Source organism: Rissa tridactyla, chromosome 8 (genome assembly GCF_028500815.1).
Source record: "Rissa tridactyla isolate bRisTri1 chromosome 8, bRisTri1.patW.cur.20221130, whole genome shotgun sequence".
NCBI classification, from domain to species: Eukaryota; Metazoa; Chordata; class Aves; order Charadriiformes; family Laridae; genus Rissa; species Rissa tridactyla.
In genome coordinates this window covers 23963085-23981320 of record NC_071473.1, presented here as the reverse complement: position 1 = coordinate 23981320, position 18236 = coordinate 23963085, and the positions used below count along the sequence as shown (strand labels likewise).

Below are 18236 nucleotides of genomic sequence, written 5' to 3'. Positions count from 1 at the left end.
AGCTCAGCTCCTGTCCAGTCCAGCACAGGGGCCCCTAAACCTCCACGAATACCCCAGCGCATCTGTCTGGGAACAGCCCCCAGCCCGCTGGATCACAGGAAGCCAAACGGGCTGGCATATGATACCACAAACACCACACCAAAGTGAAGGCTCTGAATATGAAGGGCGCTGGTTCCCCCTGGACTGGCTTCAGGAGAGTTGCTGTCCTCCTGCTGTGTCTCTTTTACCATCGGGCTAATAAGCCAGGCTTTACACACACTTCTTGCTTCTGGTGAAGAAAACACTGAAACAACCCTTTCCTAGGGACTCCCGGCAGTAGAGAGCTGTGTATGTCCTCCAGAACATTATGAAGGTATGCAGGAACTCCAGATGTACAGTCAAAAATAGTTTACTGGAATGTCTTTAGTCACAGCTGTAAGCAGCAATACTGAAAACACCGAGCTTGTGCATTCCCATGGCAGGACCAGAAAGTCTTCTGGATTGTAAAACCTAATTATTTCTTTTTTTTTCATTTGAACAGGGAAACAACACCCTTGCAGTTCTCCACAGAAGGGTCAGTTCCCTGTAACATAATGGTATGTTTCTCTTCAGACGTTTTTCCCCTCCTTTGCCCTGAAAGGACAGAGTCCCCTCTGCCTTTCACAGCAGGCAGCTGGGAACTGTTCAGATAGTATTATTATTAATATTACAGCTCAACCATATATACAGATAAACCATAGTGGCAAGTAGCCAGCTCCAAACCAGAGACTCAGAATTCCGCAAGACAGGCAGTTTGGGAACTGAATCTTCTGCTGTAAAAAAAAAAAAAAAGTCTGACAACAGGAGCAGGTACTTGACCAAAAAAAAAAAAGGGTCATTTGGCAGTTCTTAAAACACTCTGTTAGAACTGGCTACTTGCCGCTGCCTCCGTGCTCCTTGGAGAAAAACAACTTCAAAGCTATTTACAGATATCTCACTTAAATTACACAGCAGTTTGGTTATCCCAGAGCCAGCTCCGACCAAAGCCTCCAGCTGCCCCGTCAGGTATGGTACTTCAGGACTATGGGTACTGGAAAACACAAAGAAACAAGCTCTCAGCCACACACCTTCGCATGCAACGCAGATCCCCGCCAGAGAGATCCCCCGTTTCTGTAGTGACAAACACCAAGCAGCTGCGAGGGAAAGTGTGTTTCCAGGCTCGAGCTAATGCAATCTGCTGCCTGCACACACGCTAGGCAACGTTTCCTGCCACCTTCATCTCCTTCCAGCTTCCCAAAACTAAACCAGATGGGATTTTCCATCAGTTTCTCCACAATGCTCCCACCCTGCTGCCAGCTCTGCCTCTCCTGCTGCAGGCTGTGTGTCAGCAGGACAACAGGCCGCAAGGGTTTTGCTGCAGTAACAAGAACCGTTACAGAGCTGCCCCCGGCCACGGTCAGTGGGAGGAAAACCCTCCAGACCCAGTGGCAAGGAAGAGCTGTGCTGCCGTGCTGGGCTGCTTGGATCCCTGGAGCACATAATTCTGCAGGCAGAGAGATTAATTACTTCTTTTGCCAGGAAGAAACAGGCTCTGGTCATAATTACTTTTTTGGTAGGAAAAGCAGCGACATCTCTGCTCCGGGGAGCTCCAGAGGGACCAAGCTGAGCAGGAAGGGCAGAGGAAGGGACCAATGGCAAAGCCACAACAGCTACTCGCTGAAAACTAAGCAGCCTGGCAGTTTTGGGGAAGAGATTTTGCAGGGACCAGCCCCATTGCAAGATGGTTGATATATGCGGAGAGGCCTTTGGGAGACATTGCTCCAGTGTGAAACTTTTCCATCTGCTCCCACCAGCCTCAGGATCAGCTGGTGCCAACCCTGGATTGGTTCAGTGTTGGCAGGGCAGGGCAATGTTGGCTTTCTTGGGCCACAGTCAGTATGACTTGGTTTGAGCCTGCTCCTCTGCGTTTAAATCTTGCAGAAGAGCAGCATGGAGTGGTCTACAGGCACCGTTTGTGATCGCTTAAGGCAGTGTGAGGCCTGACAGGAGTGGCTGAGATGTCCTCCCTGAGGGACAACAGCACCACAGTGTCACTCACGGTGTGGAGTGCCACGAATAGTTCAACACCCGACATGGCTGGAGCGACCTGGAGCTACTCACCAATGATCACGAGCAGGAGAATGACTGCCACCAGTGCTATGATCACCTTCATCTGCAAGGGAAGCATAGAGCGTGTTACAGGATGCTTCTACCTGCAGGCCTTCAGCTTCCAGCATCTTTTCAGCTAGAAAGCAGAGCTTCTCCATCCCCTCCCAGGGGAGGGCACGTAACCGTGCCTCCACAAACCCACCCCTGCCTGTTCCTGTCCATGCTCACCTTGCAGCCTCGCCACCACATCTGTCTCCGAAGCTGCTTGGCTCTGTTGCTAAAAGCTGTTGCATTGTCTGATAAACTTTCTGGTGAAGGAAAAAACAGAGGCGATTCAGCCGCGCGCGCACAGTCAGAGCATCCATGCGTTCTACTAACTCCACTCGGTTTTAAGCAGTAAATTCGGCATTAGGGGAAAAGACCCAACCACAGCGTGATTCACCAAAGCCACAGCAGATGCCAGTGACGCCCTTCGCTAGAGCACACACAGACCTGCCGAGTCCCACTGAGCCCCCTTTGTCCTGGCTGCCCTCTGAGGACAGGAATTCACTCTGCAAGCCAGCAGACAGCTAAAGCACTCAGGGCCGTTGGGAAACAGACCGATCTACCTTAGCTTGAAGGACCAACAAGATCACAGCACCCAAACGCCTCCAAACTAACACCTCTGCACAGAGCAGCAGAAGGCGAAGGTGGAAAGAGGAAAATATCAGCAGAAAGTCAGATCTGCAGCCCAAAGCTGGGAAACACTACTCTCCAGGACAGAAATACAAGCCCAGGTCTGTCATTAGGCACCTTCTGAACTGAAACCAAGTAACTTGGTGCAGCAATGGGAAAGAGGCACGGGGAAAAGGCCTGCAGAGCTGCATTTAGCATCGCACCTGATTTATCTTGCAGGTCATCCAGCCGCTCGCCTCTTTCAATCACCTTCGTGATGTTCTCCTGCATAACATCGATGACTTCGTCCACCTGGTTCTGGACACTAGAGCAGAGCAAAGGTATCATGAGGAGCAGAAACGAACACCACCAGCTGCGCGCTGCAGCGCCAGCCCTCGCTCGGAGCTGCCCAGGCTGGCAGGATCCGAGAGCTCACCGACAAAAATCAAAGGGGACAATAATGGAGGGAGGTCGATGGGATGCTGAGAAAGCCAGAGGCACAGCACGACCTGCCATAGGTCTCTGGCAATCCCAGGAAGGATGAGGGAACACAAGGGGCTCAAAGAGAGCGCTGGGAAGTCAGCAGAGGCGGGGGACACCCTCCATGACACCTTGAACACAAAAATGCAGTAAGAAAAGGCACTACTTGCTGTTGGTGGCCACCTCCGCTGCAGAAAAGCTCACATCAAAGGGGAAAAAAACCATAAAACTGACACCTTATCTTTCTAGATTTCATGGAAACCTCATACTGCACCTTTGCTCAATAACTTGGGGTGAAATCAAAGCAAGGTGCACTCCCCCCTCTGTGAGCCAAGTTGCTAAATGAAACCCACTCTGCCAGGGGCATCAAGAGAACAGTAAAGAAACGGCTGATATGAACTAAACCGAGTTATTATAATCCATCTTCTCATAGGTTACGCAACTCTGTGGGTAGTCGCTTCAGTGAACGGTAGCGTAAATCACACCCGCAGGGTTATTATAAATGCATTTATTCACTCCATAAAAAAAGCCACATTGGTAAAAGAGAAAAATTCTCCTGGTGGAAAAATACTGCTACATTCTGGTTTGTATTTTGGAGCTAATAGACTTCTATTTTCCTGGAGATAGAAATAAGAAATTTCTTGGGGCCCTTGGGAGACAATACATTGTTTGAGACATACCGTTCCCAGAAAGTAAACGGCAACGGCAATGTCTTGGAGGCAACCCTAGACACAGGGCAATAAAACAGAAATAGCTCCAGGCCACTCACTCTGCATAAGTCTTAGGTTTAATGACTTTGGTCGCCTTGATTAAAAACATTTAAGCACTTTAAACATGTCAAAGTGCATCCAGCATTTCCCAAATATGCAGCACAAATAGGCCACTTCAGCAGCTCTCCACGTTACCAGGAACACACGCCTCCTATTAACAGTGTGCCACTGGTGTCCCCAAAGGGGAGAAGGGTTGACACCACCTGCTTAGCACCCACACTCTCCCGCTCCCCAAATTACCCAGTCACAACATCTTTCTCTTTGGACCCATGAAAAACCCTCTCCTCCCACTGCCATCTCACAGATGCAGGTGTTCAAAGATATTATTTGCCAAGTCAAGAGCTTTTACAGCAGCACCAGACCCAACTCCACCACTTAGAGAGCCACCATCCAGCACCTAAGCTCAGAGCACTTGGTACGACAAGGACAGCACATCCTCCACCATGACCTGGGAAGACGGGGCCAAGGGAAACCCAGAGCAACTTGCCCAAGGCCACTCAACGGGCCACCGCAGAAGCAGGAACAGGGCCCTGCCCTAGTCACCATGCCTCTAATTCATTAATTAGAGACAGAGGTTCACATTGACCTATTTCTCCTGTCTCCATACCAGGTACGTGCCTCTCACCGAGCAAACACTTGTGCTCAGACGCACATGTGAGAGGCAGCTGCAACAAGCAGTAGCGGTCGCAATGGAAAAGCACATGCTGTGCTCACGTTTACTTACCGTTCCAAAAACAGGCAAGGAAAATCATTAAAAGAAAAAGCTTTTTTTCCTCCCCAAAAAGCTCTAGAAAGCGCTCCAGATATTTGAGTATGAAGGGGCTTCCCATCTTAGCATTTCGGGTCAGGCTCTGTAGCAGCACTGCGCTGCAGCTTCCAGAGCTGGAACAGCCAGGCAACCCCTCTGAAGCCAATTTCTGACTCAACAGCCCGCGTAGGGCACATGCTAGACTCCAGCAGCGCACGTCAAAACTTGCTTTATTTAGGATACCGCAAGAAAGGAACCTGCCTTCCCCATGCTGCATCGCAGAGTCCGTGGGAGCAGCATCTTTCTGCACCCACCTACACCGTGCGGTGGCAGCTCCTGCCTTCCACATCAACGGCAGCCACCTGCCAGGAGCTTCTTATCTGGAGGAGAAAGGCGTAAATAATCCCCAAAGGCCTCTCAGCAGGAGCTTGCCCCATGCCCACGAGGTTGTTCTCATCCATCATTTGTTTTCCAAGGTACAAGGTGAGTGGCAGAGCTGCCACCCTTGGGAAAGCGCAGAAGGTGGCACTGAGGACACAGGTAGATGCTGCCCGGGAAACACAAGGTGGTACCCTGGGGAGCAAAGTGTCCACCCCACACAGGACACACACAGCTCCGTGGCTCTTCCCTGGGGCAGTGGGCAAGGACGCAGGGAAGAGACATGCTCTGCCGGGGGTTTCCTTACAACAGACAAGTCCCATCTCTGAGCTGCCAGCAACGCTGCTATAGCTTGGGGCGAGAAAGGAAAAGCAGAAACATCTGCTATCCCAGATGAGCCAACTTGGCAAAAACTCTAAGGCCTTAAACATCAGTTTCACAGGCAGAAGACTACATTCGCAGTATGTAAATGTTTCTAAAATCATTTCCTGGCTTCAAAATAAAGAGATTTCCTCCCACAACAGATTTGTAACTGAGTTCTCTTGGTACAACTAAGCAGGACAAACAAGCAGGAGCACGTGAGGTTACAATGCATCTAGGAACGTGCAGTGCAATTCGATGCCACCTGTATCTCTGCCAGTGCAGGTCAGAGCCTGGAGAGATGCTGCTGCAGTCCCAGGGCACCCTGCAGCATTCGAGGCAGAGAGGGCAGGTACGTAACTTCAAGCCGCTTCTGCTGCGAACCAGCATTTGGGAGAGACCAATGGAGCACAGACCCCTACTGCCCGAGTTGCATCTCAGCATCCCACCTCTTTTCACGTGAGCTGCTGGTGAAACGCTGCGTGCCTTTGCTGCCTGCCCGTGCTGTTAGCTGTTCCCCTAAGAGAACAAAACATTTCAAGGACGGAGAATGGAGGCACAGAGAAATCAAGGCTTAAGCTCTCACAAATGTTGAGGTGTTTTAACTCCCGTGGAACACAGACATATTTGAGCACCCCAATACCTTTTGGTATCTAACATAAAAGAGAACCCTGGGGAAAAAATAAAAACACAAAGGAAGAGACCAAGCCAGGGAATGAAACCTTGATGTCCACACAGTGCCTTAACCAGACCTTAAGCCAGTCCTCGCTTTCTGCTCTCTCCCACCCATCACTGCTGCAAGAGATGCCTCTCCAGGAGGGGGCTGAACGATGCCCAGCCTTATGCATTAGCCCTGCAGTTTCAGAGCAAATTCAACAATTCCCCACTAGTTTGGCATGCTGGAGGTTGGAAACTCAAGTCGCATCAAGAAGAAAATATTTTCTTGTTTTATTTGGCAAGCGAGAACGAATCCTCTAATACGAAGCTTATTTCCTGTTAGGGAGCTATTGGCTTTTGACACATACGTTTCGTGCGCTTCACTCCTGCCAGATTTCCAAGAGAAATAAAGGAGAATAAATACCTGCCAGGAAAGGGAGCAAGACAAAAGCATAAAGCGTGTCTCCCATGACCCTTCTTCTCACTAATTACTGCAAATATGATGCTTTTAACAAGGACGGCAAGCGTACACCGTCAAAGCAACAACAAGAAACCCAACAGCCCTTAGCTTGGTTAGACTCCTCTTTTCTTGTGCTTTGCCAGGTCCAGAGCAGGAGGAATAAGTCTTTCCATTTTGGCCACACTAGGTTAGCTACTGAAAAACTTCCCAGGCTGGTCACGGTGTTGGGCTAACAACAGTGCTGCATTCTTCAGACGCCGTAAACAGGCCATGCACACACCATGGGATGTGCTGCTCAAGGCTGCTTCTTGTCTCCAAACCAGCTGTTTACAGCCAGCATGACACCCTTCTATTTTCCACCCCAGTGATATTAATAGTGCTGTGTATTTTGGTGCAAATTACACCCAAACACCCCTCGTTGTGGCAGTAACCCAGGGAAGAGGGAACAAGACGGAGAGCCAAGCCGGATGGACGGTGGAAAGGCAGGAGGCCAGCACTGCGCAGCGCTCCCCAGGGCACGGCTCTCTGCAGAGGGGCTGCCCAGCAGACATCTCTGCTCTACTCAACAATGGGGGATCAGCACCGAACCCTGCCACAAATCCCTGGTTTGAAGCTGCTGGTTCATCACAACAGCGAGGAAGGGAGCAGCCTATGCCTCCCTGAAGCCTTTCCGTCCTTGAAAGGATTACACCCAACAACGATGCCCGACTATATGGTCTCGTACCACCTGCAGATGAAAGCTCAGACTACAGATGGGGTTCACTGCACAAACAGCCACCTGCGATGAGCAGCCAGGCCTTGGGAAGCTGCTGTCAATTCTTGCCTTCAAACCATTCCACAAACCCTCCCCAGACAGAGTCACTGGGGCTGGGGATGCTGGGGACTCCCAGCAGTGCGATGGGGGAAATCACGGGGACCAAGACCTGGCTCCTGGGGAACCACAGCAGCGTGCTGAGCCCCGTCGCCAGCACGAGCAGGAATCCAAATCCAGCAGCACGGTTGCCTGAAAGCAGAAACATCAATGGTGAAGAAAGTCGAGCAGCACAGAAAAGGGGGCAATTATTGGTAGCGTTTTTGAAAAGATAAGCTGTTATGAGAGGCTCCTATTCTAAACAAAAAAAAACTCAGGTGGAAGATAAACGTCCCACCTTCCCCCAAAAGGTACCAAGAGCTCTCACGACACACATTCAGGACTTCTCACAAAGCCTGGAAGCAGAGGCAGAAAAGCAAGATCAGCTCACCCTTACTTGTTCTTTGTAACTTTTGGGAAAAGGATAAAAGCCTGTTAAAAGCTACCTTTCAGCTCCAGCCCACCCTAGGGCTGGGGAGGTCTCAGAGGGAGCCTAAGGGACCCCACGCAGCCACTTAATTACCCGGGGTGCATCCACCCCAACAGAGCAGCTGTTGGGACAACAGAGCGTGAAGTTCCAGACACATCAGGACAAAACACAGCACGGAGGGGACTGTGACGCTTCCTCCTGCCACTATTGCTGGCTGTAACTCGTCTCTTTCCCCTACAAGGTTTGCTATGTTCCCCACCATCTTCTTCTGCAGCTGAGCCAGCCTCGAGGGTCTCTGCTGCCAAACTCTCCACCCTGACCCAAGCGCCTTTGCTGCCAAGGACAACTAGGAAAAGTTTCCAGTCTTGCCCCTCACATGCAACATGTTCCACACCTTTGCTCCCATAATCCCATCACTTTTTCCTCTACCCAGTCCTCCATCCAGTTTCCTTCTACGCCTATCTTCACACCTCGTTCCTCCAGTCCCATACAGCTACAGTCTCTCTAGCTTTGCCCAGCTATGCCTCAGCTCTCCAAATGCTCAAATTCCTCCTTAAAATGTCTTTTCCTTACAGTGTTTCAGCAGCAACCCAACCCTCCTTTTCCTCCTCTGTTGAAACCAGAGCGAACCGCATCGTTACGAGACCAGGCATCAATCCATCCAGCACAAGGGCCGGTCTGATCAGAAACTTAATAATAAGCTTCATGACAAGACATGACAACTGCACGCTGTAAGTGCTTATTAAACAAAGCAATCAACATCGATGAGAGCAGAAAATAGATACTATTTTATAACAGATATTCTAGATACTAGACAGACGTAGGCACTTGCTACCCCAAGGGACATATCCCATATCAGGTCCACTAGACAGGCAATCTCTGGCAATGGGCAAGCTTCACGAGTGCTGGGCATTAGTCACATCACACCTATGAATCCACCAGCTCCTGGGTGAATTCTTTGCTTTTTCTTCCCCTTCACAGCTGCAGTGCTATCCTTTATCTAAGCCCCTGCTCCTGCCTGCCTGGCCAAGACAGTGGGAAGAGAAGAGCTCCTGTTTTCCGCCATCACGCCGGAAAGGCGAAAGATGCTCTGTAATTCCTTTCCAGCAGAGGAGGGCAAAGGGGTAGACACCGACTCCTCTCCACCTTTTTATGGGGGCAGGACCCCACTTGTAAAACCAATTCTCACCCTTCCCCTTCACTCCAGGCCAGTGTGGCACTGCCCTAGAAGGGAGGCTTTATCCACACTGGCTTACCGTAAGGACCAGGGCGCCTCTGCCAACAGCATCCTCACACCCTGGAGGGAACCGAGACCCCCTGAAAACTCAGGGTGCAGTGACGGACCTGCTGCCTCTTGTGTAACTCAAGTGCACTTCGCCCCTCAAGGTAACGTGGCAAGCGGGAGCATAAGCAAGCAGTGCCTAACGCTGACGTTGGCAATGAGTCATCTCAGAGCTGCACCGGCTTCTTCCCGGCATGAAAAAAATCCCTAACGAAGAGCAACACTCAGGCTGCACACAAGACAACCCAGTCTGAATAACACCCGGTCATCAGTGCCCGCACAGGTCTCTGTTGCGGCTCCGCGGAGGTGAGTAAAGGAAAACAGTGCAGCGCAAACCAGGGGTCTGTGAACATCACCCCCCTCCCCTTTCCATTAAGCACCACCATCACATCCCTTATTGGAAAGGGCAGGACAAACTGGAGCCCACAACAAGCATCATCCAGGAAATGACTCGATGGGAGAAGGATTCAGAGTGTTCACTCCTTCCTTCTTGCCCTAATCATCCTCCAGCTGTAACGGCTTCCTGTTTTCCAGCTGCTTTCACCCCACTGAGTCACTGCTCATCTCCAGGTCACCTCTATCAGGTTTTTTATCTGGAGAAGAGGAGGACAGAAGACCAGCCGCTGCACAAAAAACATGGTCCTGGTGCATTCCTGACCACTTGCTTTCTTGAAACATCGAGGAGCAAGTTACAGGATGAAGAAAAAAGCAACGAAATATAAAATGGTGCTAGCAAAGGGTAAAATTCAGGGTTAACGCTCTAGAAAAAAAGCCTCATAAGAGCGTGGAACAGGTCATCGCTAGAATACAGCAAGGGATTTAGAAACTCCGCTAAGCTTCTGTGATACAATCCTATCCCTTCACCTCTCTCAATGCACAACTTCTTGATAGCTTGAATCAAATTTGAGATTTCCCTTAGCTGTGGATGTGCAGGGTAGGAAACACGGATTAGAAGAAAGCCAGCACAAGCCACGTTCATAGTCAGCACTACACAGAAATACTCCAGTCAGACAGCAGCAGGAGCTTGCAGCGCCACAACAAAACATTATCCGTGTGACACTGAGGAACAACGACTTACTGCCTGATCTTGTCATTCCTGGGTCCAAATCTTGGTCCAGAAGGGCCTCTCCTGCAGGCAGAAAAGAGAGCCATCAGGATGGAAGATACAACGAAAACATGTTTTTAAACCAGACTCAAAAGACACGCAAGAGACAATCAACACCTTTTGGACAGAGGATTGTTCTCATACTTCCCATCAGTCCCTCCCACATCTTAGGACACATGGGACAACCCGCTCTTATAAAGGTCACACCTATTAAGTCTTAATTCACGCTTGATGCCAAGGCTCTGGGAGATCATCTCAAAGGAATCAAAGGGTTTGATTCCTAAGCCACCACCTATGTGACAGGGAGCAGCTTTTGGTGTTCGACGCCTCCACTCTCAGAGATGTAGGCGGTTAAGGCATCACGTCCCCCACTGCAGCCATTGAGAAACTCACAAGAAAAAGTCCTCCTCTTCATCCGAATCTTCCTCCAACAGGTTCCTCTGCAAACAAAGAATAAAAAAAACAAACCACCATTTCACACACATGTTTCCAGCCCTTCGGATGCAATCAGCATCCTCCGACCGCAGGTTACACACGAGCCCTCCTTTGGGGAGCACCAATGGTACTTTTTAGGTGTCTGGAATCATGCTGTTTCTCTCCGCATGTGATCAGGGGCCAAGCTGGATGTCTCTGTGCCGCTATTATCACCTTGGTGGTGTTTGCTAGCTCCGTACAGCTCTGCCTTGGGACAACTTGCACCTCTGCCACTGAGCCAAACTGGATTTGCGTCAATGGCCAGCTGCCTGCGCAGGTTCAGATCCCAGTTCTAGGGACCAGCACAACTCCCTACAATGCAGAAGCAACCAGTGCATCAGCACGTTGAGCCCTGCCTTGGAATGCAGCAGGCACAGCCCCTGTGCAGTCCAGCTGTGGAAGGAAGGCCCTCTCTGCTCAAGGGACAATCCCTCGCGCTGCACTTGGTCAACAGCATCTGCTCAAAAACCGTCAGCATCCCCTGCAACCACCCTGAGGTATCCCATCCACGTGGGAAGTCAGTTCCACTCCCGATTTGGAGGACATGGTTTCTCCAGCCATCTGATGGCAGCAGGTATAAGAAGGACGACTGCAAGGAAACACGCTGGGCTCCCTGCACGTCCGGGGGGATCAGGCCCTCCAAACCCCCGACTCGGGTGAAGGCTACAGCCGGGCTGGAAGGGGAGGTGTCCCTGCCCCCATGGCAGGGGGGTTGGAACTATATGATCTTTAAGGTCCCTTCCAACCTGAACCATTCTATGAAAGCAGAGTGGTCTGGTAGCTCCTCTACTTCGAGCCAAAGGGCTCCTCCTGGGCTCGGATTTGGTGTTCCACTACACCCCATGAGACAATCCAAAGGCCAGTTTTTAAAAGAAACACCACAATCCCACTTAAGCTTGAAAGTTTCAGACAAAGACACTATTAGAGATCATTTCTCATACCAGGGCAGCACAAATTTTCCAACTGAGCTGAGGGCTCCCAGTTAACGTCTACTTAGGGTGAAAAATAATCAAGAGGGGGAACTGGCATCCTAAACATGTGGGCCGGGGAACACATTGGATGGTCCTTAACGGTACCGACAGCTGCTGCTTCCCCTGTGTGCACATCTGGGCTCCCACCTGCAAGCGCAGTGCTCTTATTTTGAAGCTTACCTACATTTCCATCCTTGTCATATCTGCTCAATCAATTTAAGCAACCCGTGAGACCACGCAATAGTTTCAGCCATCGCCTCCCTTAAGGGACGAGCAAACCGCTCTTGGCAACATGGGTTCCTCGTCTCACTGACAGCTATTGTGAGCCGGAGCAACATTTCAGACTACAGCCTAAACTCGGTTTTAGCACAGTACGGCCCCAGGACAAAAGCATCAGGTTAAATCCACCTTGTCTAAAACAGGCAACCGCACCGTTTTGACCTGTATTTCAAAGCCTGAAACGTCAGGGGACCTTGGCGAAAAGGAGAAAGATTCAGCTGTAAAGCACAGGGTAACTTCAGCCAGCTACGTGGGGAGGAGAGCCGGGACGTGCCCGGCAGGAGACCGGAGCACACCGGGATCTTCAGACCAGCCTGAAGGAACTGAAACAGGTTCTCAAACCAGCCCTTTTCCCTAACAGGGTTTGTTTTAAAATACACAGAGCGGGTTCGCCGCACGGACAGTCCTCTCGCGAACGAGATGTCGCTACGAATGGTGGTCCCTTGCCAGATGAAGGCTGCGCCAGCCCCTTGGGCAAAGGCAGCTGTGACTTACCTTGCACTGGCCTAGTGGCTAATGGTATAGGGCAACTTGGGGTCCCCAAGGTCTGTTAACACCCCCCTGCCCGCCGTGGGCCCCCCGACACCAGTACCAGCCCGTTTCGGCCCGGATAGGGCCGCCGGGGGGCTAGGCCCGCCGGTCACTCACCCGCTCGCTCTTCACCGAGCCCGTCACCTCGTCGTCGTTCAGGTGCCGCTTGAATTTCGGAGGCATCGTCTCTGCCTGCGGGAGAGGCGGCTCCGCGCCCGGGAGGAGAAGCCTGGAGAGGGAGGCGCAGGGAACGGCCGGGTCACCCCAGCGGCGCGGCCCCCCCGGACCGCCCCTCGCCGGGCCCGGGAGAACGGCTGGCGGTGGTGGGGCTCCCGGCGGGGCCCCGCGGGCGGACGGGGAGCCCCCGCACCGGTAGGCCCGGAGGGATGGTGGGGAAGGACCCCAGGGCGGGGGGATGCAATGGCCGCAGGGGAGGGGGGAAGCAAGGGCAGCCGGTGCCCGGGACCCGCGCGTTCTCCCAGACCCGCCGTTCCGGCCCAGCCCTCCGGTGCCCGCCGGCGGTGCCCAGACAGAGCACCCCGGTGCCCGCCGGCCATGCCTAGACGCACCGCACCCCCCCCACACCCCGCTCACCGCGCCGCGCTGCGGGCCGGGCCGGCGGGAAATGGCCGGTGCAACGGCGGCGGCGGCGAGTCAGCTGTCCCATCGACCGCCTCGGCGCTCCGCCCGCCGCGGCCGAGCGCCGAGCGATCGATCGCGGGGCGGGCCCGGGGGCGGGTCCGGGGGCGCGGCGCCGGCGGGCGGCGGGGGCGGCCCCGGCCCGGGAAGACGCTGGCTCGGTAGCCCTGGGGCTGGCGGGGCTCCCGGCGACGCCTCTCTGCCAGCAGCGGGGGGGTCCGGCCGCCTCGGCCCCCGGCATCGCTCCTGGCACACGGCCCCGGCAGCAAAGCCGTTGGCGGCGGCCGCAGGCGGCCGGACCCCGGCCAGCGGCCGCGGGGAGGAGGGGGGGGGAGTGCCCGCTGCCGCGGGGCGAGAGCCGCCGCCACCGCAGGCATCTGGAAGGTTCCGGCTCGTCCGTCCCCCCCCGCCGCCCCGACCCCTCTCCCCGCGGCCCTCCCGCCCTATAAATGCGGGCGGCGGCGGCGGGCGGCGGAGCGGAGCCATGGCAGGGGCCTGGCTGCTGCTCTGGGGGGCGCTGGCCCTGGGCAGCCGCGCCGAGACAGCCTTTCTGCGGCGCGGCGATGACAGCACCGGGCGTTGCACCTACTCCTTCACGGTAGCCAGCCCCGTGGAGGCCGGTTGCCCCGATGGCGGCGGCGTGCCGGAGCTGCGGGCCGAGCTGGCCGCGCTGGCCGCCCGCCTGAGCCGGCTGGAGAGCCGGGAGCGGGGCGCGGGGGGCTCGGGGCCGCGGGGAGCCGAGGCAGGGGGGGTGCGGGACCCCCAGCACCCAGCCCCGGCCGCTCGCCTGGAAGCCGCCTACGGTGAGCTGCTGCGGGCCAAGTCCCGGCTGGAGGAGGAGAAGGGGCGGCTGGAGCGGGAGAAAGAGGAGCTGGGGAGGCGGCTGGAGAGCAGCGCCCAGGAGATCGCCCGGCTGCGGGCCACCCGCTGCCCCCCCGGCGGAGAGGGGCCTGGCCGCGATGCCCTGCGCGCCCCCGGCAAAGGTAGGTGCCGGGGTTGCGACCCCCGGTGCATCCCCTCCACCAGCTCCCTGCCACCGCATCTTCCCCGGGTGCTGGTCAAGTCCCTTTGCTGCATCCCCCCGCAGTGTGGTGCACCCACGGCTGCCCCGGCTCTCGGGCACCCCAGTGGGGTGCTCACCTGCTGTGGGGCTCAGCCCGACCGGGGGTCACAGCCCGTTGCACCGAGCCCCCTCCCCATCCCTGTGTCAGGGCTGGCAGCTGGGGCCCTCCTCATCCCACCATCCGCCCTGCAGCAGAGGGGGGACGCAGAGGACCAGGCTAATCCGGGGGGATTGCGGGTTTCCCCCAAGGACCATTAAACCCCACACCTGGGGGGCAACAGCATCAGCGGCCGCACAGTGAGGTCCCCATCAGCGGGTCGCGGATGTGCCCTGCCGCAGCGGGATGGGGCACCGGGCTCCTGACCGAGGTGTTGGTATTTTGGGGGGCAACGGTCCGGCGTGGAGCCCCCCAGGATGGCGAGGGCAGGCAGGTGCAGCGGTGAGGGAGGCTGGCTCGGCCCCTGCTCACGCTGCACCTGGCCCCACCGCAGCCCCCCGCTGGGACCCGCAGCCCCTCGCCTACCAGGAGCTGCAGTCGGAGAGGACGGAGGTTCCCGCATCCCGGCTGCTGGAGGAGACCGCGCTCGGCCGCCCGGGGAGCGAGGACTCGGGTACTGCCACCGGCATGGCCGGCCATCCCCACTCTCCGCTGCTCACTAATACCGCTTGGCCCCCCCCGAGGGGCTCGCCGGGCGCCGCCGCCGAGCAGTAACCCCTTTCTCTCTCCCTCCTGTCCCCGAGCAGGCTGTGGCGAGCTGGTGTGGGTGGGGGAGCCCGTCGTCTTCGGCCGGGCGGACTCCATTGCCGGCAAGTACGGCGTGTGGATGAAGGACCCCGAGCCCGTGCCCCCCTTCACGCGGGAGACCACCTGGCGCGTGGACACAGTGGGCACGGAGGTCCGACAGCTCTTCCAGTACGAGGCGCCCGAGCAGCTGGCCCGGGGCTACCCCGCCAAGGTGCACATCCTGCCGCAGCCCCTGGAGAGCACGGGGGCTGTCATCTACCGTGGGGGGCTCTTCTTCCAGCCCCGCCGCTCCCGCGCCGTGGCCCGCTACGACCTGCGGGGAGAGACCGTCACGGCCGAGAGGGAGATCCCCGGCGCCGGCTTCCACGGGCAGTACCCCTACTCCTGGGGGGGCTACACCGATATCGACCTGGCTGTGGACGAGACGGGGCTCTGGGTGATCTACAGCACCGAGAAGGCCAGGGGGGCGATTGTCCTCTCCAAGCTGGACCCTGAGACGCTGGAGATCCAGCGGACCTGGGAGACCAACATCCGCAAGCGGGGGGTGGCCAACTCCTTTGTCATCTGCGGCACCCTCTACACCGTCAGCAGTTACTCGGCGCCCAATGCCACCGTCAACTTCGCCTACGACACAGCCACCAGCACCAGCCGGGCCCTCAGCATCCCCTTTGAGAACCGCTTCCGCTACCTCAGCATGGTGGACTACAACCCCGCTGAGCGGCAGCTCTTCGCCTGGGACAGCTTCAACATGGTCACCTACCCCGTCCGCCTCTCCCGGGCCTGAGCCGGGGCCATGCCATGGCTCAGCCCCCACGACCCCCGTGCGCGTCGGCCCCCCGCTTCGCTTCCCAGCACCCCCCGGCACAGCCGGGAGCGCCGGCTCGGGCAGCCCCAGGCGATGGTGGGGGCCACATGCTGCCCAGCCGCGCCGTGGTGGGGCCCCCCAATGTTGGCACCTCCGGCAACATCCTGTCATGCTCGATGCAGCCGAGGGAAATTAAGTGCTTTTTCTAGAGCCTGGCTGAGACGGTGAAAGGCCTTTCTCTGGCCTCGGCAGGTTTTGGGCGGGCCACAGCGGTACCCAGCCCCGAGCTGCTCCAGCACCCTCCGGGAGCACCTGCAGCACATCCCAGCCTGGCCACCCCCAGTTCGGAGCAGGGAGGGCTTGGGCGCAGCAAAGGCCGGGTGGCAGAGATGGGGAGAGGCTGCCCTGGAGCTCCCACCTAAAAAAAAATAAACTTTTTCCCTGACTGCAAGCAGCGATCCCCTCCATGAGGCTGGGGTTTGTGTTTCCAGGCTCTGGCTGAGCATGAGCACTGCTGCTGCCCCCCAGACTCCCCCCGGCAGCAGTAGTTTTGGGGAGACCTGCCCATCTTGGGCCAGCCTTGCGGAGAAGAGCAGCGTTCACCCACCACCAGAGCCCACAAGCCCCGCTGCATCCCATGCTGCTGGTGCCTGGGGGCATCCCGGAGCTCAGCTGCTTCCAAAAATCATCCGGCAGGATCAAAAGCAGAGGGGAATATGGATACTCGTTGCCCCAGCCTTGTTTTATTGGGGAAAAAAAAAAAAAAGAAGCCAAGAGGGCAGTTGTGAGGTGTGCTGGCACAGCATCCCACAGGGAGCGGCCCCTCGATGCCCCCAGCCCCTCTCGGCTTTACAGCCGTGCCCGGCCACCAACTCGGTGGCAGCTATGGTCCCCCCTGGCCTGCAGCGCTCCCCGTGCCAGGCCAAAACCTGCCGTTTTAACTATTTATTGTAAAAAGGCTGTAGGAGGCTTTTCCCCTCCCTCCCTTGGTGTCGGGGGCAGATGGGGGAGCAGCAGCGGCCGCATCCCCCGGGGGATGCGCAGGATCCCAGCCCAATAAACGTTGCCCACCGCTGGCCGCTGCCTTGCGCCTCGTCTTTCCAAGCCTGGGTTTTCCTGGGGGTTTGGTGGGCTGGAGCCTGGAGGGGGCGTGAAGCGCTGGTGTCCCCCTCGATGCACCAATGGGTTGAAGGTGCTGGGCAGGAGGAGCGCTTTGGCCAGGAAAATGCCATGTGTGGGAGGCAGCTGCTGGCAGGGCTGACCTTCTTTTAGCGTGAAGGGGGGCTGCAACACACCCACAACATCGAACCGGAATAAAAGTCAAAGCTTCAGTGCTAAACCCCAGAGATTTGCCGAGTGGGAACGATCCAGGAGCTGCAGGAGGCAGGGTTGCGTGCTGGGCTTGTTGGTCCTGGGGGCCAGTGTGGGATGGGGGGACAGAGGCAGCGTCCCCTTTGCAGTGCCGGGGCGTTTGGCTGCTCACCGAGGGGGTGGCACTGCTCAGAGCCGGGAACCGACCCCGTTCTAGAAGAGCAGGAGCCAAGGGGGTGGCCGGGGGAAGGCAGGGGGTGCTGGCCACAGGCAGCACACGCTCCTCCACCGTGAGGGCTGTCCCGTTGGGGGGAACCGGGGAGGGTCCATACCACCGGGATGGGCTGGGGAGGGTGCGGGATGGCACGCATCCCGTGGGGGACCGACCTGGTGGGACCCCAGGACATCGAGGCAGGAGGCTGAAGAGCCTTTCTCACCCACGGCGTGGGGCTGGGATGCTCATCCTGAGCCAGCACAAATGAAGGTGGCCCCCAGGCTGGTGATGCGGCTGCCACAGTGCAGCACAGCAGCCCCCCGCTACCTGGGGCAAAGGCTCTGCTGGCCCCCCCGGCTGCCCCCTTCGCAGCAGGGCTGCCCTGACGTGGGTGCTCCGGTCCTAGCCGGGGGGAGAGGGCACCGTCTGCGACCAACCACAGCTGCTGGTGATAAATTTGTGGTGCACTTTGTGTTCTCCCAACCTCAGAAAACATGGGTGCGTGGTCCTGCCCTGGGGAGCAGCCTTGGCCCCACAGCGAAAACCCACCCGGGAGGGGCAGTTGTCCGGGCCCCGGTTGCAGATTAACGAGACAAACGCCAGGGCAAGAGGCAGGGCAGTGAAGCAGGGGGTGAAGGCAGCTGTGGGGGGGTCACCCAGGAGCTGGGAAGAGGGAGGCAGGCAGCAGCCCCAGCCAGGGGCAGCCTGGCAAGCAGCCACTCCCCCAGACACACAGACACCCATCCATGGAGGATGGGAAAGTGGCATTTCTGTCCCAAAAGAGGAGGGGAGGCGAGGCCAGAGCTTCCCCCGAGGCACAGGCTGAGCCCCAGCATGAAAGTGAAGGATTATTCCGAGGTCCCTGGGGAGCTGCAGCACCAAAAGCGTCTCAGTGAAGGAGAGACAGCGAGGGCAGACAGCCCC

The 18236-nt window shown here is 56.6% G+C and overlaps 2 protein-coding genes across 2 annotated transcripts; one reads left to right on the top strand and one right to left on the bottom strand.

Moving 5' to 3' along the window:
* Positions 1-940: 940 nt before the first annotated feature.
* Positions 941-13235, bottom strand: VAMP4 (vesicle associated membrane protein 4). Its single transcript, XM_054212117.1, has 8 exons — positions 13130-13235; positions 12653-12764; positions 10674-10720; positions 10254-10304; positions 2985-3085; positions 2335-2414; positions 2119-2170; positions 941-1048 (listed from the first exon to the last, which is right to left on the bottom strand). The coding sequence occupies exons 2-8, from the start codon at positions 12716-12718 to the stop codon at positions 1020-1022; spliced, it is 426 nt and encodes a 141-aa protein (XP_054068092.1). The 5' UTR covers positions 12719-12764; positions 13130-13235; the 3' UTR covers positions 941-1019.
* A 76-nt stretch (positions 13236-13311) lies between these two features.
* MYOC (myocilin) lies at positions 13312-17074 on the top strand. Its single transcript, XM_054213172.1, has 3 exons — positions 13312-14157; positions 14729-14848; positions 14982-17074. The coding sequence occupies exons 1-3, from the start codon at positions 13659-13661 to the stop codon at positions 15764-15766; spliced, it is 1404 nt and encodes a 467-aa protein (XP_054069147.1). The 5' UTR covers positions 13312-13658; the 3' UTR covers positions 15767-17074.
* Positions 17075-18236: the final 1162 nt, after the last annotated feature.

Coding starts and splice junctions, on each gene's coding strand:
- VAMP4 (XM_054212117.1), bottom strand. CDS start 12,718: ATGCCTCCGAAATTCAAGCGGCACCTGAACGACGACGAGGTGACGGGC. Junction 10,721..12,652: donor GCTCGGTGAAGAGCGAGCGG/GTGAGTGACCGG, acceptor CTTTGTTTGCAG/AGGAACCTGTTGGAGGAAGA. Junction 3,086..10,253: donor AGGAATGACAAGATCAGGCA/GTAAGTCGTTGT, acceptor GCTCTGCTCTAG/TGTCCAGAACCAGGTGGACG.
- MYOC (XM_054213172.1), top strand. CDS start 13,659: ATGGCAGGGGCCTGGCTGCTGCTCTGGGGGGCGCTGGCCCTGGGCAGC. Junction 14,158..14,728: donor CCTGCGCGCCCCCGGCAAAG/GTAGGTGCCGGG, acceptor GCCCCACCGCAG/CCCCCCGCTGGGACCCGCAG. Junction 14,849..14,981: donor CCCGGGGAGCGAGGACTCGG/GTACTGCCACCG, acceptor GTCCCCGAGCAG/GCTGTGGCGAGCTGGTGTGG.